At 35.2% G+C, this 24,603-nt stretch overlaps 5 protein-coding genes and 1 long non-coding RNA gene across 6 annotated transcripts; 4 read left to right on the forward strand and 2 right to left on the reverse strand.

The window, feature by feature from the left end:
* The first annotated feature begins 2,652 nt into the window (after positions 1–2,652).
* On the forward strand, positions 2,653–3,691 carry LOC132162011 (protein BIC2-like). Its single transcript, XM_059572254.1, has 2 exons — positions 2,653–3,099; positions 3,387–3,691. Exons 1-2 carry the CDS (start codon positions 2,687–2,689, stop codon positions 3,415–3,417), a joined length of 444 nt encoding a protein of 147 aa, XP_059428237.1. The 5' UTR covers positions 2,653–2,686; the 3' UTR covers positions 3,418–3,691.
* A 1,440-nt stretch (positions 3,692–5,131) lies between these two features.
* On the reverse strand, positions 5,132–10,807 carry LOC132192242 (protein CIA1). Its single transcript, XM_059607517.1, has 11 exons — positions 10,386–10,807; positions 10,151–10,297; positions 9,841–10,059; positions 9,682–9,740; positions 9,243–9,308; positions 9,025–9,096; positions 8,156–8,218; positions 7,192–7,261; positions 6,251–6,334; positions 5,767–5,839; positions 5,132–5,533 (listed from the first exon to the last, which is right to left on the reverse strand). The coding sequence occupies exons 1-11, from the start codon at positions 10,584–10,586 to the stop codon at positions 5,520–5,522; spliced, it is 1,068 nt and encodes a 355-aa protein (XP_059463500.1). The 5' UTR covers positions 10,587–10,807; the 3' UTR covers positions 5,132–5,519.
* A 1,154-nt stretch (positions 10,808–11,961) lies between these two features.
* Positions 11,962–14,237, forward strand: LOC132192069 (uncharacterized). Its single transcript, XR_009441317.1, has 2 exons — positions 11,962–12,051; positions 13,918–14,237. It is a non-coding gene; the product is annotated as an uncharacterized LOC132192069 (long non-coding RNA).
* A 1,627-nt stretch (positions 14,238–15,864) lies between these two features.
* Positions 15,865–18,400, forward strand: LOC132162152 (large ribosomal subunit protein uL1). The gene is made up of 6 exons (XM_059572413.1): positions 15,865–15,927; positions 16,038–16,084; positions 16,176–16,395; positions 16,965–17,130; positions 17,863–18,068; positions 18,155–18,400. The coding sequence occupies exons 2-6, from the start codon at positions 16,080–16,082 to the stop codon at positions 18,206–18,208; spliced, it is 651 nt and encodes a 216-aa protein (XP_059428396.1). The 5' UTR covers positions 15,865–15,927; positions 16,038–16,079; the 3' UTR covers positions 18,209–18,400.
* A 556-nt stretch (positions 18,401–18,956) lies between these two features.
* Positions 18,957–21,691, reverse strand: LOC132162015 (iron-sulfur assembly protein IscA-like 2, mitochondrial). The gene is made up of 4 exons (XM_059572261.1): positions 21,416–21,691; positions 20,841–20,971; positions 20,624–20,732; positions 18,957–19,379 (listed from the first exon to the last, which is right to left on the reverse strand). Exons 1-4 carry the CDS (start codon positions 21,596–21,598, stop codon positions 19,317–19,319), a joined length of 486 nt encoding a protein of 161 aa, XP_059428244.1. The 5' UTR covers positions 21,599–21,691; the 3' UTR covers positions 18,957–19,316.
* Positions 21,692–21,827: 136 nt separating this feature from the next.
* On the forward strand, positions 21,828–24,094 carry LOC132162016 (glucosamine 6-phosphate N-acetyltransferase). The gene is made up of 2 exons (XM_059572262.1): positions 21,828–21,935; positions 23,357–24,094. The coding sequence occupies exon 2, from the start codon at positions 23,392–23,394 to the stop codon at positions 23,863–23,865; it is 474 nt and encodes a 157-aa protein (XP_059428245.1). The 5' UTR covers positions 21,828–21,935; positions 23,357–23,391; the 3' UTR covers positions 23,866–24,094.
* The last annotated feature ends 509 nt before the right edge of the window (positions 24,095–24,603 follow it).

The raw sequence follows: 24,603 nt of genomic DNA on the forward strand, positions 1-24,603 counted from the left end.
TTTGTGTTTGCTTTAGCTCTGTGGTTTCCTATTTGTGATTTTTGTATCCTTCCTTTTTCATTACGTCACATCCACATCGTTTGGTTTGATGTTTACTAAACACAGCCTGACACTAACCCTAACCCCTTTTGAACTTTTAAAAGAAATTACGATATAAAAGAAATTATTTAATTATTTAGTGACCCATATAATAAGTATTATTTAAATTATGACATCAATTTGAAAGAAATTTATAATAATAATTGTAGGACCCGAACATGTCATTAAGCAAGATTGAAATTAAGGAATCTTTATACCTACAAGTCTTATCAAAATGTGTCAAACTTTTTCTATGAATTAGAAAAAATAATAATAAAAAGTGAAAAGATAAAAATACTAAAAGAAAATTTATCAATTAAAGGCAAATAAGGCGGTGGAACATGATATTTTTAGCTTCATGGGTAGGCCCATGGGCTGCGAAGGAAGACATGCCCACATGACCACCATGCTCATGTGACGTTTGGATTTGATTGTTAACGTATTTTAGATAAAGTACGAAAAATATGTTTATGATGTGATATAAAGTAAAAATAAATTTTTGTATTTTTATGAGTGCCATATATTTGTTTGTTAGAATGTGTGATTGGGAGCCATTTACGTAGTTATGCAACTAGCTATATAGTATATTCTCATTTATGTATAGACAATTTTTTTTTAGGGTCGAAAAAAATTGTTCTAATTTTATGGAAAAAAAAAAAATATTTTACTCCCTAACTATCTACCCATTTGCACTTTTAACCCAAATGTTTAAAAAGTGACACTTTATCCCCTCTCAAACTTTCAAATTGTTGCAATTCGAACATAAACGCAAAAAAATTTAAAAATTAAAGGGTGGCCGACCACCCCTTAATTTTTATTTTTAATTTTTTTAAAAAAATTTTAAACTTGGGATGGGAGCATTTTGGGAAAAAAAAATCAGAATGGTCGAATTGCAACAATTTGAAAGTTTGAGGGGGGTAAAGTGTCACTTTGTAAACAATGGGGTTAAAAGTGCAAATTGATGGATAGTTCAAAGAGATAAAATGTATTTTCTCCTAATTTTATTTATTAGATTGAGATATGCTTTCAAAGCATGTGACTTTCACAAACGCATTTTTGAAAATGTGTATGAGAATTAGTTGCTTTAATTCATGTGACCATTTTATAGCTAAATTATATATATATATATATATATATATATATATATATATATATATATATATATATATATATATCAAACTAATTTGAAAGAAAACACAAACAAACAAAAATTAAGAAAACATTGCTAGAGAGAAAAAGCTTGACATATAGTTCATATTCTCATTAGGTCTAAGACTGATGTTATATATTATATTTTTATCATATAATTATCTCATAACGTTGATATAGCGATTCTAACCAATCTTTGATTTTTCTTTTTTTAACAATAATTGATCTAAAGATTAATTGAGACTGCTTTTTTGAACAAAAGAGTATTTCATTGAATAGAATGGTAATTGAGACTGCTAAGTTAACAATATAAGATAATTATGAAAATAAAATTATAATTTATAGCCTTACTCTATGTCTAATTATTTTCCATGTAGACTGTTTGCTTATCAACCTTTTCAGCTTAATTAAGCTAGGTATGAATTTGTCTCATCCGTTTTATTCTTTTATTAATTGTCATGTGACTCCTTTCTTTTCCTTCTATTTTGGCTGAATTGTTTGTCATCTAATTTGTTACGAACCCTAGGACCAAAATTTGCTAAGCAAAAAAAAAAGGGACAAAATTATGACAAGAAGAAGAGTACTGTTAATGTGTCATGCATGTTATAGATAACCCTTTATATATATATATATATATATAGTTGTGATATAGACAAAGATATTCATCCAAAAATAACTAAAAACACAGAAAATTTTAGGGATCCTTCCGGGTTTCTGGAATGAAATAGAAGATCTAATAAAGAAAAAATACGAGAGAAAATTTTAAAAAATTTAGATAAAGCGGCCCATTTTAGCAAGTTGTGAGCGTGGAAATTTACACTTAATTTGTGTGAACCTTAATGAGTGAGCAACTAATGAGGGAGAGAGAGAGAGAGAGGGGGGGATTAGGGCCAAAGAAAAAGAGTGTATATTGAAACAAGTAGCATCAAAAATAAAGTGTGGTAGATGAGGTGTACATAGAAAGAAAATATCTCAATGAACATCCCAAAAAAGTCTTCATCATCTCATTAAATAAAAATAGGGTTGAATATTATTTTATTTTAGGTTCAATAGTACTATCCTTCCCCAAATCGAATCCTGCAACCCCATTGGCCAATGCCCAAAAATCACAACATTCTGCCCTAAAATCCACATCAACCTTACAACCCTCCAAAAATCCCTCCAAGGAATCCTCCCTAATTAATCCCATTAGAGCCTCTCTTTTTCCCCCCCTTTCAATTTCTGCATTTATCCAACTCCAACTAAACCACACAAATTGGCACCCACTCTCCCACAAGACACGTACCCTTTTCACTTACCATACAAAAGGCAACCACTTGTGGATGACGTGTAAACTAACTCCCCACCCATTCTCTTTGCTTCTTTCTTTCCCACACATAAAGCCAACCCCCCCATGTAAATCAAACACAACGCGAGCAATCCAGATCAGAAGAAGAAGAAGCATTATTTCTCATACTGCATGAAAGAAAAACGCACCAGAATGGATAATCACGAGGACTCAGCTGCATGCAGTCGCAAGAAAACCCATAAGACTGATCAACAAGAGGATACACAAAGGTTGTCTTCGAAAACCCATCAGCGAGAAAAGTACGAGGAAACAGCATTGCCAGCAGACGAGGTCTTACCAGCTGTTGCCGCCTCAGAGGCCGTGCCGGAGGACGGCGGACGTGAGAGGCTGAAGAAACATAGGGTTGAGGTGGCGGGTCGGGTTTGGATTCCGGATATATGGGGCCAGGAAGATCTGTTGAAAGATTGGATAGACTGCTCTGCGTTTGATGCTTCGTTAGTCCCCACCGGAATCATGTCGGCACGTGAAGCTTTGGCTGAAGAGGGAAGAAGAGCAAACTCTAGCGGATTAAGAATAGAAAACAGGTGTTGAATTTTTTTTTTTCATTTTCTAAGATCTCTCTTTCATTGTTTTCTCAATCTCCATATTAATGCACGTACGTACTTTAATCCTTAGTTCTTGATACCCAAATGAATATATATATGCAATGATAGATGATTTTCTTTGTTGTTCTATCTCGACTCTAATATCATATTAATCAAATCACGTAATATTTTATCTTTGATTAGCACATTAAATATTTCTAGGAATAATGTTTTTGTATGGACAAATTCTGGATGAGTCATTGATGTTTGCTCTGAAATTTGCTCAGTGAGGATGAGGAGCGGCAAGTGAACGTATAGAATAATTTAAGGCAGAGTCAGAAAGCAGAGGCAGGATATTGAATATTATATTTATATATATAAACTTTTGAACTTTTATTTTTTGGGTTTGATGAATATTATCATATGGGGATTTTGAGAAGTAGCAGTGGTGCAATGGATCCGCCCATCGGGAGAGTAGGTATGAGGCGGCGGTGGTGGGGTGGTGAGGGTCCAAGCTATTGAAAAGTAATTGGTGAAAGTTGTGGATGTGATTAGAAATTTAGAACAACCAGGATGAGCAACGTCTTTATCACTCAAAAGGAAAGAAAAAATATGCTGTATATATGCGACTGAGAATAATCTTATTCAAAGGAGTAAATTAATGCCCGAGTTGACTCAGATATTTATGTTTGTCTAGTGATTTCAAAACGTATTGTTTGAAAAAAATAGTAACTTTTAAAAGTAGTGTTAAGTGTTTAGTTAATTCAAAAAAAAAAAAAAAAAGTGTTAATTGTTTAGCAAAATTACAGTTTGATGCTTTAAAATCTTTAGTTTTAAAAACACATGAGATTTTGTCAATGTTTCCAAACCTTTATATATATATATATATAAGTGTACTACTAAATGGAACACTTTTCACGATTTTGTTTAAAAAAAAAGTGTTTTTGACTTGCGAAATTTGAGGCCTAACACACTCTTAATTAAGGATAGTACTTTCATACCCATTTGATAAAATCACATAACATCCTTTAAAATCATGTGGTTTTAAAAACATGGTACTTTGCCTACTCTAACGTGTCCAATTTTTTTTTTTTTTTTTTTTTAACAAGGACAAATCAAAGAGTTAGTTCGGACTGCAACCGTGCAACGTCAACATTATAGAATAGTTATAAAATCAAAATATGATTTCTAGCATTATTATTATTATTATTTAAAGCACTCTAAAATGAAACACTTTTTACTATTTTGTTTAAAAAGAATGTGTTTTTGACCTGTAAAATCGCGAAAGCAAATACACTCTTAGTTAAAGATAATATTTTCATACCCAAATCAAAGTAATGCTAATACATTACCCCTTATTTCCCCCCAAAGCCAATGTGACGTAGCCCCTCATAGCATTTGGTGTATAGAATTTTTTTTTTTAATTCGAAAGACTATGCCACATAAGCTTTAGGAGGATGAAAAAAAAAAAATTTGAGGGTGACAAATAGAATCACTCCTCAAACCCACCAACCAAGATTTCACTCTAAAGCAACAATTATGCTATTTATTTTGTTTATTGATTCACTAATGAGGCCTAACTCCACTTGATAGAATCAGATTTCATACTTGAAAGTTGAACCCATACCTCTTGGATGGTACTTGGTTCAAAGTTATAGAGTGAGAGGAGAGATATACAGCTTTGTTGTGGACAACAATTTCCTCCATACTACTTCAATAGGTGATAAATTTCATCTCTTACATATTTCTTTTAATATTTTTGGTAGTCATTTATTGTCATTTTACTAGACTAAAAATCTAAACATTAATTTGCAAAAAACTCAAAGGTGTTAAATGACACTTGTCACTTATTAAAATAAGTTGAAAAAAATTTGTGTCCGTTGTTTATTGAACCATTCTTTTTTTTATTTTTTTTTTCAAAACAAAAAATTAACAAACTTAATCACAAAATAGTCAACAATATTTTCATCTTAATGTCACATCAAAACATTTTTTTTTTTTAAAAAAGTACCCTCCAAAAAAATGGAGCCAATAAACTCAAAGCCATAATCAATCTTATAGCCAACTTATAGTTCAAACGGTCAATAATTCTGCTTGACGGTAATTACAGCCATATTTCCCTTATAAAGGAGCTTCTTTTATTAAGCATAATGCCCTTCTTTGATCCCCCCAATAGGATAAACTCCCTCCCTACACATGCGACCGGAGCTTGAAGCCTTGCCTTCACCCAGTACTGAGGGGGCCAACACCTTTTGGGCCGAATGCCATTGGCTGAATTAACTATCTTGATTTTCCACAAAGCTGCACTAATGTTGATTTTGTCTATATGAAACAAAAAATAACAAAATAGGAAACCGTAGCCGTTTCGACATACTGAAGCTAGCTCCATATCTTTAAGGTATCATCATCACTTGCAGAAGCTAGTAGCCATTTCCTGACAATTGAAACAATTAAGAAAAATGTTACTACACCGAAAGATGACTTGAAATATTGAGTAATGCTACTCTTTACACCGGCTAACGTGACGTATTTTAAGTGACTAACATGAGAAACCACTTAAAATATGGTTAAATCAGCCAGTGTAAAATGGTTGTAAAGAATAGCATTGCTCTTAAATATATTCATGGTAAACTGACAAATAGAACAAGCTCAAGAATACATGCTGACCTGTACATAGTGAAGCCAGCTCCCATATCTTTATTGTACCATCATCACTCGCAGAAGCTAATAGCCGTTTCTCCTGATCAATAACAATAATGTAAAGGAAAATCTTATCACAGATAAATGAGACTTCAAACATAGCCACAGCTAATAGTGGAATACAATTCCACCATGTTTGAAAGATTTTGTGTCAATGTGAATGGGATTGCACCCGATTTTTTTTAGACTCTACTAAGAATATGTTAGGGATTGTGTTAAGAAATTTAAAAAGTGCTTTTAGTATTTACAAAGATGTGTCAAGCAAAGATAGTTCCGTTTGGTAAAAGACTTAAAAAAGCACTCCGACTTTTTAACTCTAAAAAGGTTTAAGTGTTTTGGAAGAAGCTTGAAAATGAGACTTTTTCTAAAAGCTCTTTCAAGCCTTTTTTTTTTAATAGACAAAAGCTTTATTTTTCAACGCAATCTCAAATAACACTCTAAAAAATCTTACCCCAGGGCTCCATTGCACTGAATTTACGTCCATTTCATGGGCCTTCTCCTTCTTCAGCAGCAATTTATACAAAGGTCCATCAACCTGAGATAAAAACGCACAATGGAGTAGATCAACATAATTGGTAATTTCCAAACTCCATAAGAAAGCCAAGTAATCTAGAATTTCCAAGGATCTGAAGGGTCCTTCACGTTTATATAAACAATCGGCTAAATTGATTTTCTTAGAGACTTGGGTTATTAACCCCTTATCAACTTCACAAAGGTCAAAGGTAAATTCACTCTTATGTCTTAAAAGACCTATGAGAGGCGTATGTACAGAAGTTAGTTAGTGCAAGTAGATAAAAATGAGGACAAGAAAATGAAATCAAATTGTTAAATTCAAGAAATTAATTAGATTTTTATCGCTCCAACTGACAACATGCCTTCAAACCAGATAAACTGACAAAGCAAGCGCCCTATTGCCTATCTCCGAAAAGGACTTCTACTTTCATGGTTGGAAATTAATTTAAATAAGCTTATTACTTGCAGGCAGAGTATCATTTTCTAATAATTCTTACTATAATTTCTACTATTGATTTGAAAACCACATTATCTGTATATGCTCTGGATAATGTCCCAATGGGATTTGTACAAGGATGGATCCGCCATGGAATTATAAAGAGTTTCTCAGGATACTAACATATATACCTAATACCCCTATCAATTAGGAGCAGGAAATAAACATTAATATCACATAACCTAGAGGAAATTCTCCCTTTATCAAATATTTCATCCTCAGTACACATTTGAGGCTAAGATGCATCGGGACAGTGGAGATCAATGCCCATTAACCATATCCCTTTCAGATAAAATGATGACAATGGAGCATTGTCATTGCCTCACTTGCGATGTCAATAAATAATAGCAATGAATGGAAAGGTGAAGGGATTTATTGAATACCAAACCGTCTTTGTTCTCCACAAAAAATCGTATGCCATCATCAGCTGCTCCACTGGCAATAATACCCTCACTGTCACATTCACATATCAAATATAATTAATTTATGATGGGACAATTTATTTGGGAAAAAAAAGAGAGAGAGAGAGAGAGGAACATAATGGAACAACTAAGTTATACAATGAAATAATACCAACTCCCTCACATAGGAAAAATATAATTTTATCAAGTTTGCTCCTTTTTTTCCCCTCTCTGAGCAATTGAACCAAAATCACTAAAACCCAACTCAATTGAATCCCTGAATTGTATATATATATATTTGTCTATGTTACATATTTTGGTTGAATGTAATTAGACCAAACGGGCTAAGCCTTTAATGTGTGTTCAATATGAAAGAAAGTTGGCTAAAACTAACTTGAATATTACAAAGTATCCAATCTTTAATATATTTATTAATCTCTAGATGCCAAACAATTGTAATGTGGGTATATTATGACAACGATAATGATGATGATGATACGTTCATAATATTTTCTCTCAAGTCAAGATACCCTTCAGTACAAGAATCAAGTTTTTCAGACCGAGCATATGACTAACACTCAGGTGCCTTAACATTTGAGCTTTAACAAGAATCATATCATATAACTACTACTCAATCGTATTAAGGATACAAGTAAAGTCAAAAACCTTAGTCTATCTGTTTTTTTTTTTTTTTCCTTTTTTCTTTTTTCAGCAAGTTAGGGGTGCAGGGTGTAAGCACAAGCCATGTGCAGTCATACCCACACTTTCTGTCATAGCAGAGCACAGAGACTATTTACTATTCACTATTTCTGTTAACCTTGCTAATTTAAAGTTGAAAATGGCGGGTGGAATGGATTTAAATCCAAGAAAAAAGTACTGAAATTGAACTCCATGTAGAACTCAAACGAGACAAATATTTACTGTAATTAGTTTTACTGTCACTTACCTTGACCAATGAACTGAGAAAATGGTTCGATCATGATAACCTGAGAGAGTACAGAGATGTCTCCTGAAAACACAAAAGAGGAACCTTGTTTAATGTGTGGATATGAGAAATCAGAAATCAAAAGACTCAGCCAACCACCTCACCAATCTGTCAAATAATTACAGGATGAACAAACTAACTTCAATTATGAAAACCAAGTTGCATAATTTTTGTTCAAGTCCTTTACAAGTATTGCTTTTCCCACTCTTGAAAATATATGATAGAAAGTTTAAACTTGAAAGCAATATATTCAGCAAAACAATACTTTCCTCCATACGAGTAGTGATGGTGGAAAGGGTGACCACGTGTGTGTGTGTGGTGGTGGGGGTGTTGGTTTTGCTCATGCTCATCTCTTATGGTGTGCGTACAGTGCAGAACATTCATATCGAAGCGGAAAAGGATTACAAAGAGGCATTGAAAAAGAATGTAAAGGAAGAAGAAAGAGAGAAGAAAATGAATCCAGACACAAGTAGACAAAAAATTAACAATAAAAACAAGGTGGAAAGAGAGAGGCGGAGGAAGTGATGGGGATTCAAACTCATGTGCCATGTGAACTGGCTAAAGAAACTCGGCCATACACATGCTTTCTAGTCCCTACTTTGTTGCTCAGTACTAACAGCACTTCCATGAAATATATCTTGTATTTTAGAATAGTAGGCGTTTAAGTCTCCCACGAGGAATTGGACACACACACACACATCTATGGTAACCTTCCATTTATACAATATCTCAAAACAGTATCTTAGAAGTTACCACATGTGAAACACAAAAGGTACATTCTGGCACCAAAAACAAAACAGCAAATACACATAAGGGAGCATATTCCTCACCAAGGAGCATGGCCATCACCAGAATGCATATTCATGTTGTTTGTTTCCCATATCTTTAGGGTAAGATCATCACTGCAAAATCAGTCAAGTACCATTTTAGTTCTCCTCGCCAGTAACATTTACCGAAATAGTTTCTTAACAATGCGATCAGCAGAGTTGGACAGGAGAAAGAACATCCCAGCTAGTGAGCATGAAAATGAGAGTTCACCTTCACCTACCTACATGAGACCATTTTGTCTCCACTAGCATTGAAAGAGAGTGCCCAAATGGTCGATGAGTGACCGCTGACAACAAAACCAACCTAGATGAATTAGACTAAATCAACACATCGTTAATAAAATTGTTAAGAGTCCTATATAAATCGGTGCACACAATATCTATCAAGTCCAAACACATTACGAGCGCATTTGGCCCTATGATTTTGCAGGCCAAACACACGTTTTTAAACAAAATCGCGGAAAATATCCTGTTTGGCAGTGTGTTTTAAAAAAATGCACAATTTTAGAGATAGTTTAAGGCACTGGTTTTTCAATCTGTAGATTTTACCAAACACTTAACAAGATTTTTAAAAGTCACATTTTCATTAACTGCCTTTTGAAATCACTAAATCAAATGGACAGTGAGTTACAACGAGGTTAAGGATTCAAGGTCGCATACTTGTTAGGTTCACCTAAAGTCTGAACGCACCGCCAATCATCATCGTCATCCGCCCAAACCTGTGAGCAACATTGCATCGCATCATAACTCCTCCTATCCAACCTCATTCGACTTGGAAACAAAACAATCAACATTGTAATCAAACATCTTGCTAGATACCTTAATCGTATTATCGTAACTACACGAAAACAAAACATCCATAGTCGGATGCCACTGAACCATCTTAACATCCTGAGTATGTCCCTGCAACACCGAAACACACTCAAACTCGTTCGCAAGCTCCGCTTCCCAAATCCATACCGATTTGTCTCGGCCACACGTTGCGAGCAGCGTCCCCCCCGCATTCCACGACACGCTTTTCACTTCATTTTCATGACCCTTATACCAAATTAAACACCAAATATTTACTAAAAATTATCAGGAAGATTAACATTAACGGATAATAGTGAAATAATGAAGAATTAATTACCTCTAAAGTGGCAACGCATTCGAAATCGCCACCAACGTTCTCCCAAATTGAAGTGGTGGCATCGAAGCTACCGGTGGCCAGTAGTTTCCCATCGGGGGACCAAGCGCAAGATCGGACGGTCCTGGTGTGCGTGTCTTCCAGAACCGCCTGAATAATCACACATGCGATCGTTATCAAAATTTCTCAAACCAATAAAGCGAAAAATTGAGAGCAAATAGATATAGAGCGAGCGAACCTTGCAGGTCCAAGAGGCAGACGAGGGGGAGGGCGCGTGCTCCCAGACGCGGACGGTCTTGTCGCCACTACATGAGGCGAAAACGAGCGGAACACCAGCAGAGCCGGTGGCTGGGTTCCACGCCAGGCTCCACACCCTGTCGCTGTGGCCTTCGAGCCTATCGAGCAGTTTCAGCTCGCACGCTCCTTCGGACAACTCCATCGAAGGACTTGCTTTCGTGCGCAGGTGAGTCAACGAGCTCGGGCTCGATACGCGCGGAGACGCGTCGGGAGTGAGGGGTTTGAGTACCGGTGGAGGAGCGTTGTGTCGTCGTGCTACTGAGTTTTACGCGTGTATGAAAAGAGGGTCGACGTCGTTTTGGGTTACCAAATTCCAGAAAGCCGCCGCTGTCCTTTTTCACTCCTAAAAACCGACCGCGTTTCAGTCCTCTACGGAAAATGAAGTGGTTCAAAATATTTTTCAGGGTTAATTTTTTTTTTTTTTTTTTTTTTTTTTCATGTGCTTTGCGTTTTTATTAAATTGTTTCTTTCTTTTTCTTTTTTTTTTTTTAAAAAAAAATGTCATAAATAGTCTTTATGCTTTCGCATGTTATCTTTTACTCTTTCCGGTAAAAAAAATTAGCACAAATATGTTTGGGTGTATGATTTTTTATTTTTTATTTTTTGTATTTTTTCAACTCAACTTAAAATTGTGAATATTGAGAAAAAAAATAGTTGAGGTTATGTTTGTTTTGGTAGTTTAAAGAATAAAAAAATATAATTGTAAAAACATATAATTACAAAAATTAAAAATAATAATAATAAAAAAAAAAACAAATTTTAGGGTGGTTTTGAACCATTTCAATTCCAAAATTGATGGGGGTAGCCGAGCCACTCCCAACAACAATTTTATGAGTGGTTCGGCTACCCCTAAAAAATCACTTGGGGTGATTGAGCCACCCTCAGGAAGTGGATCGTCCACCCTTGTAATTGGTGGGAGTGGTTGAGCCACCATCAGTCGTTACTTTGTGATCTACCCCCAAGTTAGACAAAGGTGACTCGGTCACATTAGAAAGTTAGGTTGAGAAAAATTGAGTGAAGTTAAAATTTTTTGAATTGAATCAAGAGTTAGTAGTGTCAAACCAATTAAAAAAAAAAGAGTCATATTTTGCATTACATGTCTACTTGAAAGTTAGAGGACTTTTATTTTTTCACTATTATTTTATTTTTTTATGGATAACTTTTGAGGTCTATCACCTAAAAAGAGGCTAAAGTGTTTGTCGTATAAATGTACGTGAAATTCAATTTAATGATTTTATATTTGTCAATAGTTGATTGACACGTTTCACGCACGAAGCCCAATCAGCCTGGCCCTTATGATCCGCATCCTGACCCGCCCATCTCCTTCACGGTCAGGTCCGCTCAAAGCCAACCCGTCCCAAAACCATTTACAATTCCAAAATCGACCTCCCAATACCATCCCCATTCAACGCACTCTGTAAACCCTAACGCACGAGATCAGGAGCGAGGAACAGAGACGCATACAGCAAGCAATCGCAATCGCCATGGATTCAGCGGCTAGAAGAAGCGGCGGTGGAGGCTTTTTCGAAGGGTTTTACAAGGTGGTCATGCGCCGGACCTCCGTCTACGCCACCTTCGTAATCGCCGGCGCTTTCCTCGGAGAACGAGTAAGGCTTCAATTTTGTTCACTTTTTTTTTTCGCAGTATTATTCTGTTTGATTTTTCTATTTCCATCATTTTCTGTTTGGTCGCCAAGAAATCTGAGGAAAAAGGCGAGGAAATGATAGATTTTTTTTTTTTTTTTGAATCACACGGTCTGGTCAACATTGACTTTGAGTCTAGCAGTGAGCTCAGATCCATTATATGGTTATGTTATTTTTGATTGTCGTGTGACCGCGGATTAGAAATGTAACAAAAAAAAACGCTGAATGATTTGTTTCATAGTAATTTTCTCCATATTCAAAATTGCAATATTAGATTCCGTACATATTGTGAGCAACCAAATAGAGCTCAGGGAACTATTGATCGTTTTTGGTTGCTTGTGTTGATTGAGATAGCAGCATTAAGGGAAATGGATTAAAATGATTTTCGTTCATAATTTTGTGGGTAATTAAAGTGCTCTGTGTCTATGTTACTGTGAAAATTGAGAAGCTTCTTATAGTATTGATTGAAATGGGTGCAGGCTGTGGATTATGGAGTTCATAAGCTCTGGGAATACAACAATGTTGGGGTATGGCATCTATTGTTTTAATGTTTTACCTTAATTTTTGTTTTTTTTTTTACTCTTACACGCTTGAATGAATTTCACCGTGCTTTAGATGCATTATATAGCCATTTTATCTAAAATTTGCCCTTATGTGCCATAGAAATTATGTTTTTATTTTTTTTTTCCCTCTTCTGGACCTGCTATGGTGGAGCTCTAGTACTTTGAATGATTTGTGGTTACTAATGTTCCCAATAAGCCAAGCTGTTTTAATTTAGTTTCTGTTAGATGCAAATCGTTATACAAAAAAACACCTTCAATCGATTGAATTGTTGTCACCTACCTTTTTTTTTTTTTTTTTTCTTTTATATGAACGATTCTTGCCATAGGACCAGAGGTTTTTCATTGGCATTATTAGATTTTTTTTCCTACACACACGTGGATGCTCATCTTGCTGTTGCACTTAGGATAGTTAGAATGAAGTTTCTGTTGATAATCCAATCTGAATTTGGATTTGAATACAATTCAAACTCAGATTGTACCATTGAAATTTACATTATAGTAGGTTTAGATCCTGTTTTATATTTCAATAAGTAAATCTAATTATTAGATCCTGATAAATTTGAAAGATTTATTCTGATTTACCTTAATCTTATCAGTATTTTATTCAGCCTTGTTATTGCAAATTGATTTCTTCTCTTATTCTATCGGGAGTGGATTGAAATGATTTAAGTTTTAGAATCAATAGACTCATATGCACCTTTAAGTTTGGAAAAGAAAGAAATTAAGTTTTCCCTTATATGTGAATTTGATATATTTTGTTATAAGATCGGTCAGTTGCAATACCTAGTTTGTAAAGTATACATTAGAAAGGAGTTGCCGATTTTGGTAATGATGAAAGTGTTGATGAAGCTTTGTTGCAAAAAATTGTGCCAACTTGCTTCTTAGTTATGTTAAATAAACAATTTTCCATGACAACCTCTAGTTTTGGAGTATTTCAAAATCCCGCATTTGGTTTTAGATTAATTATATCTCCTGATTCATTTGAAAGTCTGAACACCCATGCTATATTCGTAAGTTCTTCTGCCCCTTACAATAACTTACAAAAATGGAGCCATAATAAATCTAGAAATTTCAGTCTGTCCCAGGGAAATGTTAATATATTTCAAGTCATTGTCCAATTAGAGGTTACTTGGTATGCAATTGCATGCGTGCTAGTAGACAAATTACTTGAGGGGACCATTGATAACCCCTTGAGGGGACCATTGATAACCCCTTATTCACTAGATAATCTCTGCATTTGAATGATAATTTTATTGTCTTGCTGCAGAAACGTTACGAAGACATTCCAGTCTTGGGGCAAAGACCATCAGAAGAATGAATTGTTCTCTCCTTGGTGATTTTCTAAGTTCAATACATTTTGGAAGTTTGAAGCATTTATGTACTAGACAGCATTGTGCATGTTTGCAATAAGCGTTTGTAGGCTTGTGTCATCAGACATTTTCCAAGCACGGTTTCACTCATCCAGGCTGTTTGGAAGTGTTAAATCGGGTATAAATTCTGTATGACTACATTGATTCGTCTCTGAACATTGTGTTCTTAAGTTAACTTTCTGAGTTTCTAATCAGATTCTCGACATATTCGTTTTCTGGTTGTTGGTTTTACTCACTTGTTCGTGTGTGACTATGTTAAATACACATAATTTGATGGGATAAAGGCACCCAAATTTAATAGGATAATGATCCATTATTTCGCTGTGAAATTGAGAAAGATGTGTTGAGCCCTCTCTGTAGATATGAATATGTTGCTCGTTTTGTTTTTAATGTGTGGATATGCTGCTCTCTGAACTTAAATCAAGGACCACAAACAATAGGTGCTTTGATTTACATATTAATAATCGAAATCTCTAAGTTGATTTCATTTTGCACATCCCATAAACTTAACAATGTGGGTTTCTGGTGGCAGCTATGTTGTAGTAAAAGTAATCATTGTAAAAATAAAACGAATAAAACTATTAGAAAGTTTATAACTTATTTACCTATTGCCATGAAAATTAGTTTCTTTTCTTCATTCCCTTTGGCATCCCTCTCTCCTTTGGAAGGTAAACGAACATTATTTTCCTTTTTCTCTTTTTTTTTTTTTAATAGTCATAAAAGGCTGCAAGAACCAAATGTGGCATTCTTATCCGTTTGGATTCTCAATAATTTGCAATCTCGAACAATTTGCAATCTTGACAAAAAATGTGAGGGAGTTCATGTGGGATCAACCGTCCGAACAAGTGGCTCTATTCAAATTTTTACATTGTTGCCCAGATTATTAGCAATCGAGAGAACAGAATTGCTGAAGATTTATATTCTTTCTTACATGCCAATTCTTTGTGGCCCAAATAACTCGATTTTCTCTCATGAACTATTTGCATTAATGGTAAACCAATTTCTCTTTCAATCACGTCCGAATTTCTTTAGAATTCTTAAAGTATTTTATTAAATAGATTTCTATAAATCCCATCCATTATTTTTGAATGAAATGATTCAAATTTTGTTATATCATGATTATTATTATAATTACTTTTAACAATTCCCTTAGTTTTTTCTCTACATTTTAGCCGCATTGTGAAAAGTAAATATAGCAACGAATGCTGATATGATCTTTAAAATAATGGTTAAAAATTGAGAAAATTTTCTTTAATAAAACACCCCATAAAATTTAAAAGACCATGACCCCTTTCATATCATATTATCCAGCATAAAAATAAAAATTAAATTCATTGAGGTTACCTTATTTCACAATTTAGAGTGTTAAGCCCGTAGTGTTGGGCTCACATGTCCACAATTTTCTCTTTTCAACTGTTTAAATTTCAGAGCCTATGGCCTTGTTTGGCAAGTGATGTTGGCCTTTCCAATGTTCCACGGTACTGTAAAGTGTCAGATATCGATTTGAATTTTGTCTGCAGCAACACGAAAAAGGCTGGGTTTAATGAGAACCTAACGTCATTTGCCAAAAAATACCTAATTCTTGGTTATAGTGGATCTTAATCTGTGAACATATTAACAACAACAACAACAACAACAACAAAAAAAAAAAAAAAAAAAAAAAGGAGAAACTTCACTTAACTTTCATAAACTTTCATCACTTTTACAATCCTCTATAAAGTTCAAAAAACAATAAAAATTAAAGGAATTAAATGAAGTTTTCTTTAAAAAAAAAAAAAAAAAAATTGAAACTCAAAGCCACGTGACTTCAACCCTCAGCACGTGGCTAGGGTTTTACTATAAGATCCAAAGTTCCAATCTGCGTCTCTTCCCTGCGCTATCGCGAGCCTCCGAAGCTTCACTCTAAGGTATCAGATTCTAGGGTTTCTGATTTTTCCCCAACTTCCAAAAGCCTTTATATCGCAGTTTTGCTCAGTTCACCAAATAATCTTGTATCGTTTGATTATCTATATTGCAGAGCATCCATTGGAGAAGCGCCTGAAACGACAAAGCTCTACCCATGAGGTAACATCTCCGAAATGAATCTAACAATTTTGTTTTATTATCGCAGTGTTTTATTCTTATATTTATTTGTTCTTTTTATTATTGTGAACAGTAAGCTTCAGAGCGAAACGCTTAGGGAGGTGATCTCCCAGGTGTTGAACGCCGCGAAGGAGAAGAATCGTAAGTTCACGGAGACCGTGGAGCTTCAAATCGGGTTGAAGAACTACGATCCCCAGAAGGACAAGCGTTTCAGTGGCTCCGTGAAACTCCCTCACATTCCTCGCCCTAAGATGAAGGTCTGCATGCTCGGTGACGCTCAGCACGTCGAAGAGGTGACACAATTTCGTTCACTCATTCATTCATAGATTACTTTTGTATGAGGTTTTATGTGGTGCTCCAATTTCTGTATTGTATTCTATGACTGCTATAAGAAATCATGTTTTAATTAACTCAATTGTTTAATTGTATTCTTCTAATTGCATGTGTATGCTTGAATTGACATTTATGCATTGTTCTTTTATGGATAATTGCTGTTCCGCACCTGCCCTGCTGCAAGAGTACTAGAGGTCTTAGTGCTATAGGAGAACAAGTTTTATTGAAATCATTTGTGAAATGTATCTATCTATAAACGTGTTGAATTTGTTCTTATTTTTGGGTTTGTTTTGCCCTTTTATCACATTTCCGTTTTAGCTATATTTTCTGAGCCCGGTATGTGGTTTTGTCATTTATTAAGTGCTTTGATTGACGTCTTGGTTATTGTGGCATACTATGTGTGTTCGTGTCTTAGAAGACACAAATTTAAGTGTAATTTTAAGAATTAATGACATATATATATACAACTGGGGTTGCTTGTACTGGAAAGCTTAATGATTTTTCAGTTGTTTGGTATCTTTTACTGCAGGCTGAGAAGATAGGATTGGAGTATATGGATGTGGAGGCTCTGAAAAAACTCAACAAGAACAAGAAGCTGGTCAAGAAGCTGGCCAAGAAGTACCATGCCTTTTTAGCATCTGAATCCGTTATTAAGCAGATTCCTCGTCTTTTGGGCCCTGGTCTTAACAAGGCAGGCAAGTGGCGTGTATATTTTAGCTGCTTTTACCCTTTTTGGTATTAAAACATCAGCTTAAGGTTCAGTTTTTGGCTGTGGCATGAGCTCTTTTGGCTATAGAATTTTCCAATTAGGCCTTGACAGTGTAAGAGTTGGTCATTGTTTGACACTGATATATTCCAAATGTTATTTGCTGGATCATCTGTCCAAGCTATATTGGGTTTCTGAATGAGGAATGTTAGACATTGTCCTGTAGCAACAATAGTAGCAGATGCAAATTAATTCACTGCTTAGTTGGTTGGGGATGCATTGAACTTTTTATTGTTAACTAAGAAGCATGATGGCTTCTTATGTCTTTCAGTTGATTGTGATTGGAATTCTTTTATTTGTACAAATTGTGAAACTCCATCTGTTATTTGTAAGCATTAAGTCAAGGGGCTGTAAAATTGTGTATTGTTGTCAACCTAGCCATTTTTCTTGTAGTTCTAAAACAACCGTTAATTACTTTCTGGCTTTTCCTTTACTAGTCTGATTGATATTATGACAATTTTGAATCTCAGGTGTTTATAGAATTTTGTTCTAGCAATTCACATTTTGTAGGATTTTCTTTATTGCTGGTCCCCAACTTAAGAGACTTGCTTTGTTGTGTTGTTATCATCATATTAGTATAATTAATATAGAGGGGATAGAATTTAGTTTGGCTGCCAGATTCTTCTGTATCTTTCTTATAACATCAAGGGTGTTAATGCAGGTAAGTTTCCCACACTGGTGACTCATCAGGAAACCCTGGAGTCGAAGGTTACTGAAATAAAAGCAATGGTGAAGTTTCAACTTAAGAAGGTTCTTTGTATGGGCGTTGCTGTGGGGAATTGCAGTATGGAGGAAAAGCAGCTCTTCCAGAACGTGCAAATGAGTATCAACTTCCTTGTTTCATTGTTGAAGAAAAATTGGCAAAATGTAAGTTCATTACATATATTATTATTTGTGCATTATCTTCTTCCTGTTCAGTGGTTATTGATTTTGTGCATTTGGTGGGTAAATAGGTGAGGTGCTTGCACCTGAAGAGTACCATGGGATCGGCAATCAGGCTCTATTGAGTTCGTTTCTCCGTTTACAAGATGAGCAAAATGTTTTATGAATGTTTTGTAAGCAAGACATCGTTGAGGAATGCTGTTATGGCTTTTTTTGTTCTCCTTTTTGGATTCTTTGGCTTCGAAGTTTAGTTAATGCTGATAATGTTGTTTTAAGTTGATGTTATTGGTGGTTGATTAAAGAAAATATTTTTATCATTCTCCTTATGTTTGCCTTTGGTATGGTTTCAACTTTCAAGGCATGATTGATGATACTGGCCTGAGGGATCTATGCAGCTAGAAGCCTAAAATGGTATTACCCGTTGAAAAATGCTATACTTTTCAATTTTTTATTCTCTAAAATATGGTTTTAAAATGATTTGTCACTATTCCATTAGATCACATCTTTGATCCCATAAGGTGGGTGATACATTTTTCAAAATTATAGATTACTATCAGACTGCCATCAAATTGCTATGCGGCTATGCCCATAGGCAGTGAATTGTAACTGTTCCTTTTGCTTTAACTGATAAATGGCCTCATTGGGCCATCCCAGTTTGTTTTTCCAGCCTTAAAGATATTCAAGGTGCTTCATTTATATGAGGAAGATTAATTTTACTTTACGAATTAAGTTTATCCGGTTAGTTATATTAAAGTGGTATTTTTATCTCTTTAAAAAGTAAAAAGATAAAAATATTTTTATAATATAATTAATCGGATATTATTTAATTCAAATAAACTGGAAAACTTTAATCATATTTGTCGCTCAAATCCCTTTTGAAATCCTTCCATAAAATAATAAATTTTTGATTTATAACGAACAAACATCAGGGTCAACAACCATGAATAAGTTGTAAGACCGATAAGCATATAAAATTCCATCCAATGATGAAAGTTAAACAAAATACAAGAAAATAGCTAAATGACAGGTGTGTGGTTACAGGTTACTCTCCTACATTCAATGACATTCTACAAAGATAGGCAATTTCTTTGCTCAAATGGTTATTATTGGAAATATATATATATATATATATATATAAGTGAAGTAATAACCAATTGGGGGCTAAACTCGAATGAACTCTTCGCTGTGCCGGAAAGACGAGGGAGGGGGGAAAGGTACTTGGCAAGGATGCTACTATTTCACCATGAAAGAACTTTTACAACTGCACCCACCCACTGCACTTGGATTTTCTGTCACCTGCGCATGACGCCAAAAGTTAGCCAAACTACATCACTTTCTGCAAATAAGATCTTTTGATGATACCATGTGACCATACAAAAATCAGCACTAATAGAAACACAACAATAAAATGCAAATTTTATGATACAGACTAACCCCCAGCATCTGCCCACGTTCTAGCTGGTAAACAGCATAGTCATTACCATACGGAAAATGCTAGGCTTATAAATAAAGTTTACAAAAAAAATTTTACAAACTGATGTGACAAAGCATAATTGGGTTTCTCAAAATTTAAATTTATCTCATATCCAATCATGCTGTGCCACATCAGTTTGTAAAAGTTTTTTTGTAAAATTTGTTTATAAGCCTAGCATTCCTATAGACCTTGAAACTTGTTCCCTTTCAAACCAAATACCCTTTTCTTATGATTTCTTAAAATGGTTCAATTGTGTGCTGAAAGCTCAAAATTTTGCACCGTTCAATTGAAAGAGAAGGATATGTACCTTAAAATTATATGGGAAAATGAAAATAGTTCCAATATTTCATTTCAATAGGACCTTAACTGTATCACTTTATTCACTTACAAAACTCATAAATGGTGCTTAGCAAAGTCTAGAAATAAAACTACTAAAAATTTGTGTAATGCATGATGATGCTTCTAGGATTTGTGGAATCTGACAAATAAAGAGCATCTTAAGGTAAACATGGACAAACATAATGAACAATGTCTAATTAGAGCACTCAATTTTCTTCTCCGACCCAATTAAGACACAACTTTGGTGCCTGAAATCTAGTCAAAAGCAGAAAATAGCCATAATACCCAACCCAAATAACAACGATGACAAGCCAGACATCTAAAGGACATAAAGGCTGGCATCAACCTCTGCAATGTGGACCTTGTTTGCATTTCTTAGTTGTGTTTTGGCTGCTACCTAGGCCATAACACAGGCAGGAGTGTCAAATTAGACTTGCATCTATAGACCCGACCCCAATTTAATAGACTCCGATCAACACTTACTTGAGTTAACTTACAACTTCTATATAGTAGTCTAGGTCATTATATGTGATGTTATAACATGTTTACACTATCATGTATCAAGTTTATCACTTAACAAAGATATTTTTTCTGAAATGTTACTCCTCCCTTGTTATGCTTATTAGTTGGTCAATAAAAACTCTCCAAAACAATGAGTTGCCCAATTTTGGATATCATAAAAACAAATAAACCACACACATAAACCCAACAAGTCAAATTGGCTTACCACGAAAGCCGCACGGATTAGCTCCTCAACATAATCAACGGTTGCCCCTTTTACAAAATCATAAGAAATATTATCGATCACCAACTTAACTCCTTCCTGCTCAAAAACCCTAATAAGAATTAAAGTGTTGTGTTAACAAAAATGAGTACATTTTAATGCAGAATCTTCATTTGGAACAGAAACAGGTGAGCAAACACAGACACATGTGCATATATACCTGTCATCCGAGTTGGTTTTGGCATCCAGATCGAAAACATATTGGAACCCAGAACATCCACCAGTTTCCACACTCAACCGTAGCATCTTTTCATCAGCCGATGCCTCACTAGCTTGCAGCTCTTTCATTCTCTGCAACAGCGACCCACAATTGAATATCTAAAGCATCTACTTTGGGACTTCAAATACAGAAAACCCAGAACATTTTTAACGGAAAAAAGAAAAAAGAAAATGAACATGGTTATCAACATCCATCAAAACCAAATAGGAATTTCATTTTTGATGATTCTATAGAACAAGTCTTTGGGTTTCATTAATCTATCTAAACGAATAAAAAATCCTAATTCTATTCCTCTCCAAGAACTCCAAAATTTTCAGTAAATTTCATTTCTTTTTCTTCAGGTTCGGTGAACCATTCAATAACCGTAGAACAGAGAAGCCCCGCAAGGCTCAAAACTGAAAGACCCAATATAACAATACAGAAAATTGAAACAAAAAATCCTTTATAAAAGAAAAAAGAACCAAATCGAACTTTGCGAAATAACAAAGAAAAAGGAATAAAGCGGGAGAGAGTACCCGGACGCAATTTTCAGTCAATTGAAGGGCATCGAGGGAAGGAGACGGAGATGATGAAGAAGAAGAAGATGGAAGGAGTTCGTCAAGAACAGAAGACGAAGAAACGGAGCTTAGAAGCCTCTGGTTCTCTCGGATTCGGCCTACCAAGTACGGCGCCAAGCGCTGAATCGCCGATCTCGCCATCTCTCTCTATGTCTATCTTCCTCAGAGCGCCAAACCCATATTCTCTAGCTTTGCGTTTCTGGGTCCTTCGGTGCGGACTGATTCCGGCCTGAACCTCCCTCTGTCTAGCTCTTTCACAGAAATGGGCTTGTGCCCATCGGTCCAAAGCCATACTCCCACGTCCACGTGTACTTGGCCCATGTCATCATGTCGTTATCCTCACGAACCTACCTGTCGCTCTTTTTTTTTGTTTGGTCCCAACTTTCTCGTTAACCACTTAACTCCCCTCTCAGGCATTGTGTCGAGCAGTTGTAGTTCCTCCTCGTAGATTCCACTCTGTCCCATAGCTGAGAAAAAGGTAAAGTTCCCCAATCTTATCTAATTTGTGAAATTCTTATTCTTTTAATGCTGATTTTCATTATCGAGGAAATGATGAACCAATTCGAAACCATAATCCAAAATCGTGTGGATGGTACTTCATTGTAAGATCACAGAAACAGAATACAAAGGCAAACACTTGCGCTATTGTAGGATCTATTCCTATAGGAGAAAAATAATTTCTTAGTTATTTTTCAGCTCACCCTTATATATTACTAAACCCATTTCTTGTAGAATGAAGTGCATGTTTCAAGAATTGAAGTTTGTTGTTCAACAGAAAGTCTGAACCAGCGTAAAGCGTAGACACTATTGTAGTGAATATCAATACATGAACATGAATGCTTCTTGTTCTAGGTGGTCATTGTTTTAAATTTTGAGAATATCAATGATATTGGAGGAGTCCCAAGAAAGCAATATCTCGCAAAAATCTGAGATATTGGCCGATAATTTGTGGCAACCGATGTTTAATTATTTTATTATTCCAAATATTTTCTGAAAAAATCTGATATTTCCCGATATCAGCCAGTAATTTCAATATATCACCCCATATATTTTTGTAATATTGGCAAGGGGACCTTGAGACCTTCTGTATGGATGCTGATATTTGAACATTGTTATCTTTTCTTTTTCTTTTTTTGTAGAGAACTCAAATATTGTTATTGTAGGTACTTAGCATACTCAGGAGATGACATGCTTTAATTTATGTGAAAAGAATGAAAAATAAATTAATTAATTAAAGTTTCAATTTATTTCGTTTGCTATTTTACTATTGCATACCATCTGAAGGAGATGGAAAAATTGATATGTTGATGGAATGTTGTGCAACCTACCAAGCTGTAATTCAGTTGTGTTACCATGCTAGTAAAAGGTTCATACCCTTAGCAAGCTTGTTCGAAAACAAATTTTGCTGGATACCTTACCTGGAGATGTTTGTAAATGCAGTCCTACTAGTGTTCTAGATTTGCTATTATTGTCTCTGTTCATTGTGATGGTGCTAATGCATCAGCTACACATATTCTTTCAAAAGGGGGTATTAGCTTTGCTCCCCATGCTAGCATCAAGTATGAAAGAACTTCAAAAAGCAAGAGCTTAACATAGATATTTGTTGATAAATGATAGAGGTATTCCCTCCTTTTGAAAATATAAAATTTGTTGTTATTTGAGTTTTTAAGCCATTGCTCGACTTTATTTTTCACAAACCGACACAGGCTAAGCTATAAACAAGAGAGGCTTTGCCTTATTTCTGTAACATGATTTGAGCAGGCTTGCTCATACTGTGCAACTGTTTAGAAAGAGTAGAGAACTATAACAAACTACTGTTCTGTGCTTCAAAAAGCAGTATAGATAACAACTTCAGAGATCTGACGATTTCTCCTTGTTTATGCAAATGAATGTTTCCAGACCTTAAGGAAATCCTAAAGTCCCACTTGAAAAAGATGCAGCCCGGTGACCCGCCCATCGAAGAACCAAAGTTTCAAGTCCGTAGATTACAGGTCTCTGACAAAAGCAAGGGTTTTATTGAGTTACTGCAGCAACTAACTGTCTGTGACTCTGTATCTGACAAGGATTTTGAAGATCGATTTCAGGAGATCAGCTCCCTTGGAGATCACCACGTGATTTGTGTTATAGAAGACAAATGTTCTGGTAAGATTATTGCAACAGGGAGCGTGTTCATTGAGCACAAATTTTTGAGGAATTGTGGCAAAGTTGGGCACATTGAAGATGTTGTGGTTGACACAAATACTCGAGGGATGCAATTAGGCAAGAAAGTCATTGTGTTCCTTATGGATCATGCTTGTTCAATGGGGTGTTATAAGGTGATTCTTGACTGCAGTTTGGAGAATAAAGCGTTTTATGAGAAATGTGGTTTCAAGCAGAAAGAAATTCAGATGGTCAAGTATTTTGTTTGATTTGTTTGTGTTACTACTTCCATTGCAGTTTTGGTAGTGATTCGTGTTTGAATGAGGAAAACCTCTCTGTGCATTGTGCACTGACGACTTGCTTTGGTTCCAGTTGATTTTGTTGCTTCATGTAGTAAATCCTTTGTGGGATACAGTTTGCAATTGCATATTTACAACTATGAAATTTGGATATATTAGAGTATGCCCTTCAAACAGAAACCTATGTCTATATCATTTTTATTTGCTGCTTCTACCTTCTATATGTGGAATAAGTAATTTAGCAGCAGAAGAAACTGGTAAAGAAAGTTTACTGCTGAGACAGCGAGTATGACCTTACAAGCCACGAGAGGGCAATGTGGGCATGCATCTTCGATGAAACCTATCCTTATTTTTGGAATTTCACCTCCATTCCCATCAACAAAGGAGAGTGTTGAGTTCCCAAAATCAAGGGGTGCTTCTTATGGTGATTTCTGTTCATCAAAAAGCAGTTTGTATTGGAAGCGTAGTAATTTTCAAAAAATAAGATCATTGAAGGCTTTATACGGCTGTTAAGGTCGACATGGGCAAGTTAGTTTCAATTTCATTGGAGCTATCTCTTCGAACATCAGAAAACGTTCACAAATTAGATCAGAATTAAATTTTAGAGTTTTATACGAGCTGAGTTGAATTTATACGAATTCAACTCGTTTAATAATAAAGCCTAATTTTGTACTCAAATCTCCGTATTGAGACTGAGTTGATTATATT

This window comes from Corylus avellana, chromosome ca9 (genome assembly GCF_901000735.1).
Source record: "Corylus avellana chromosome ca9, CavTom2PMs-1.0".
In the NCBI taxonomy this organism is placed as follows: Eukaryota; Viridiplantae; Streptophyta; class Magnoliopsida; order Fagales; family Betulaceae; genus Corylus; species Corylus avellana.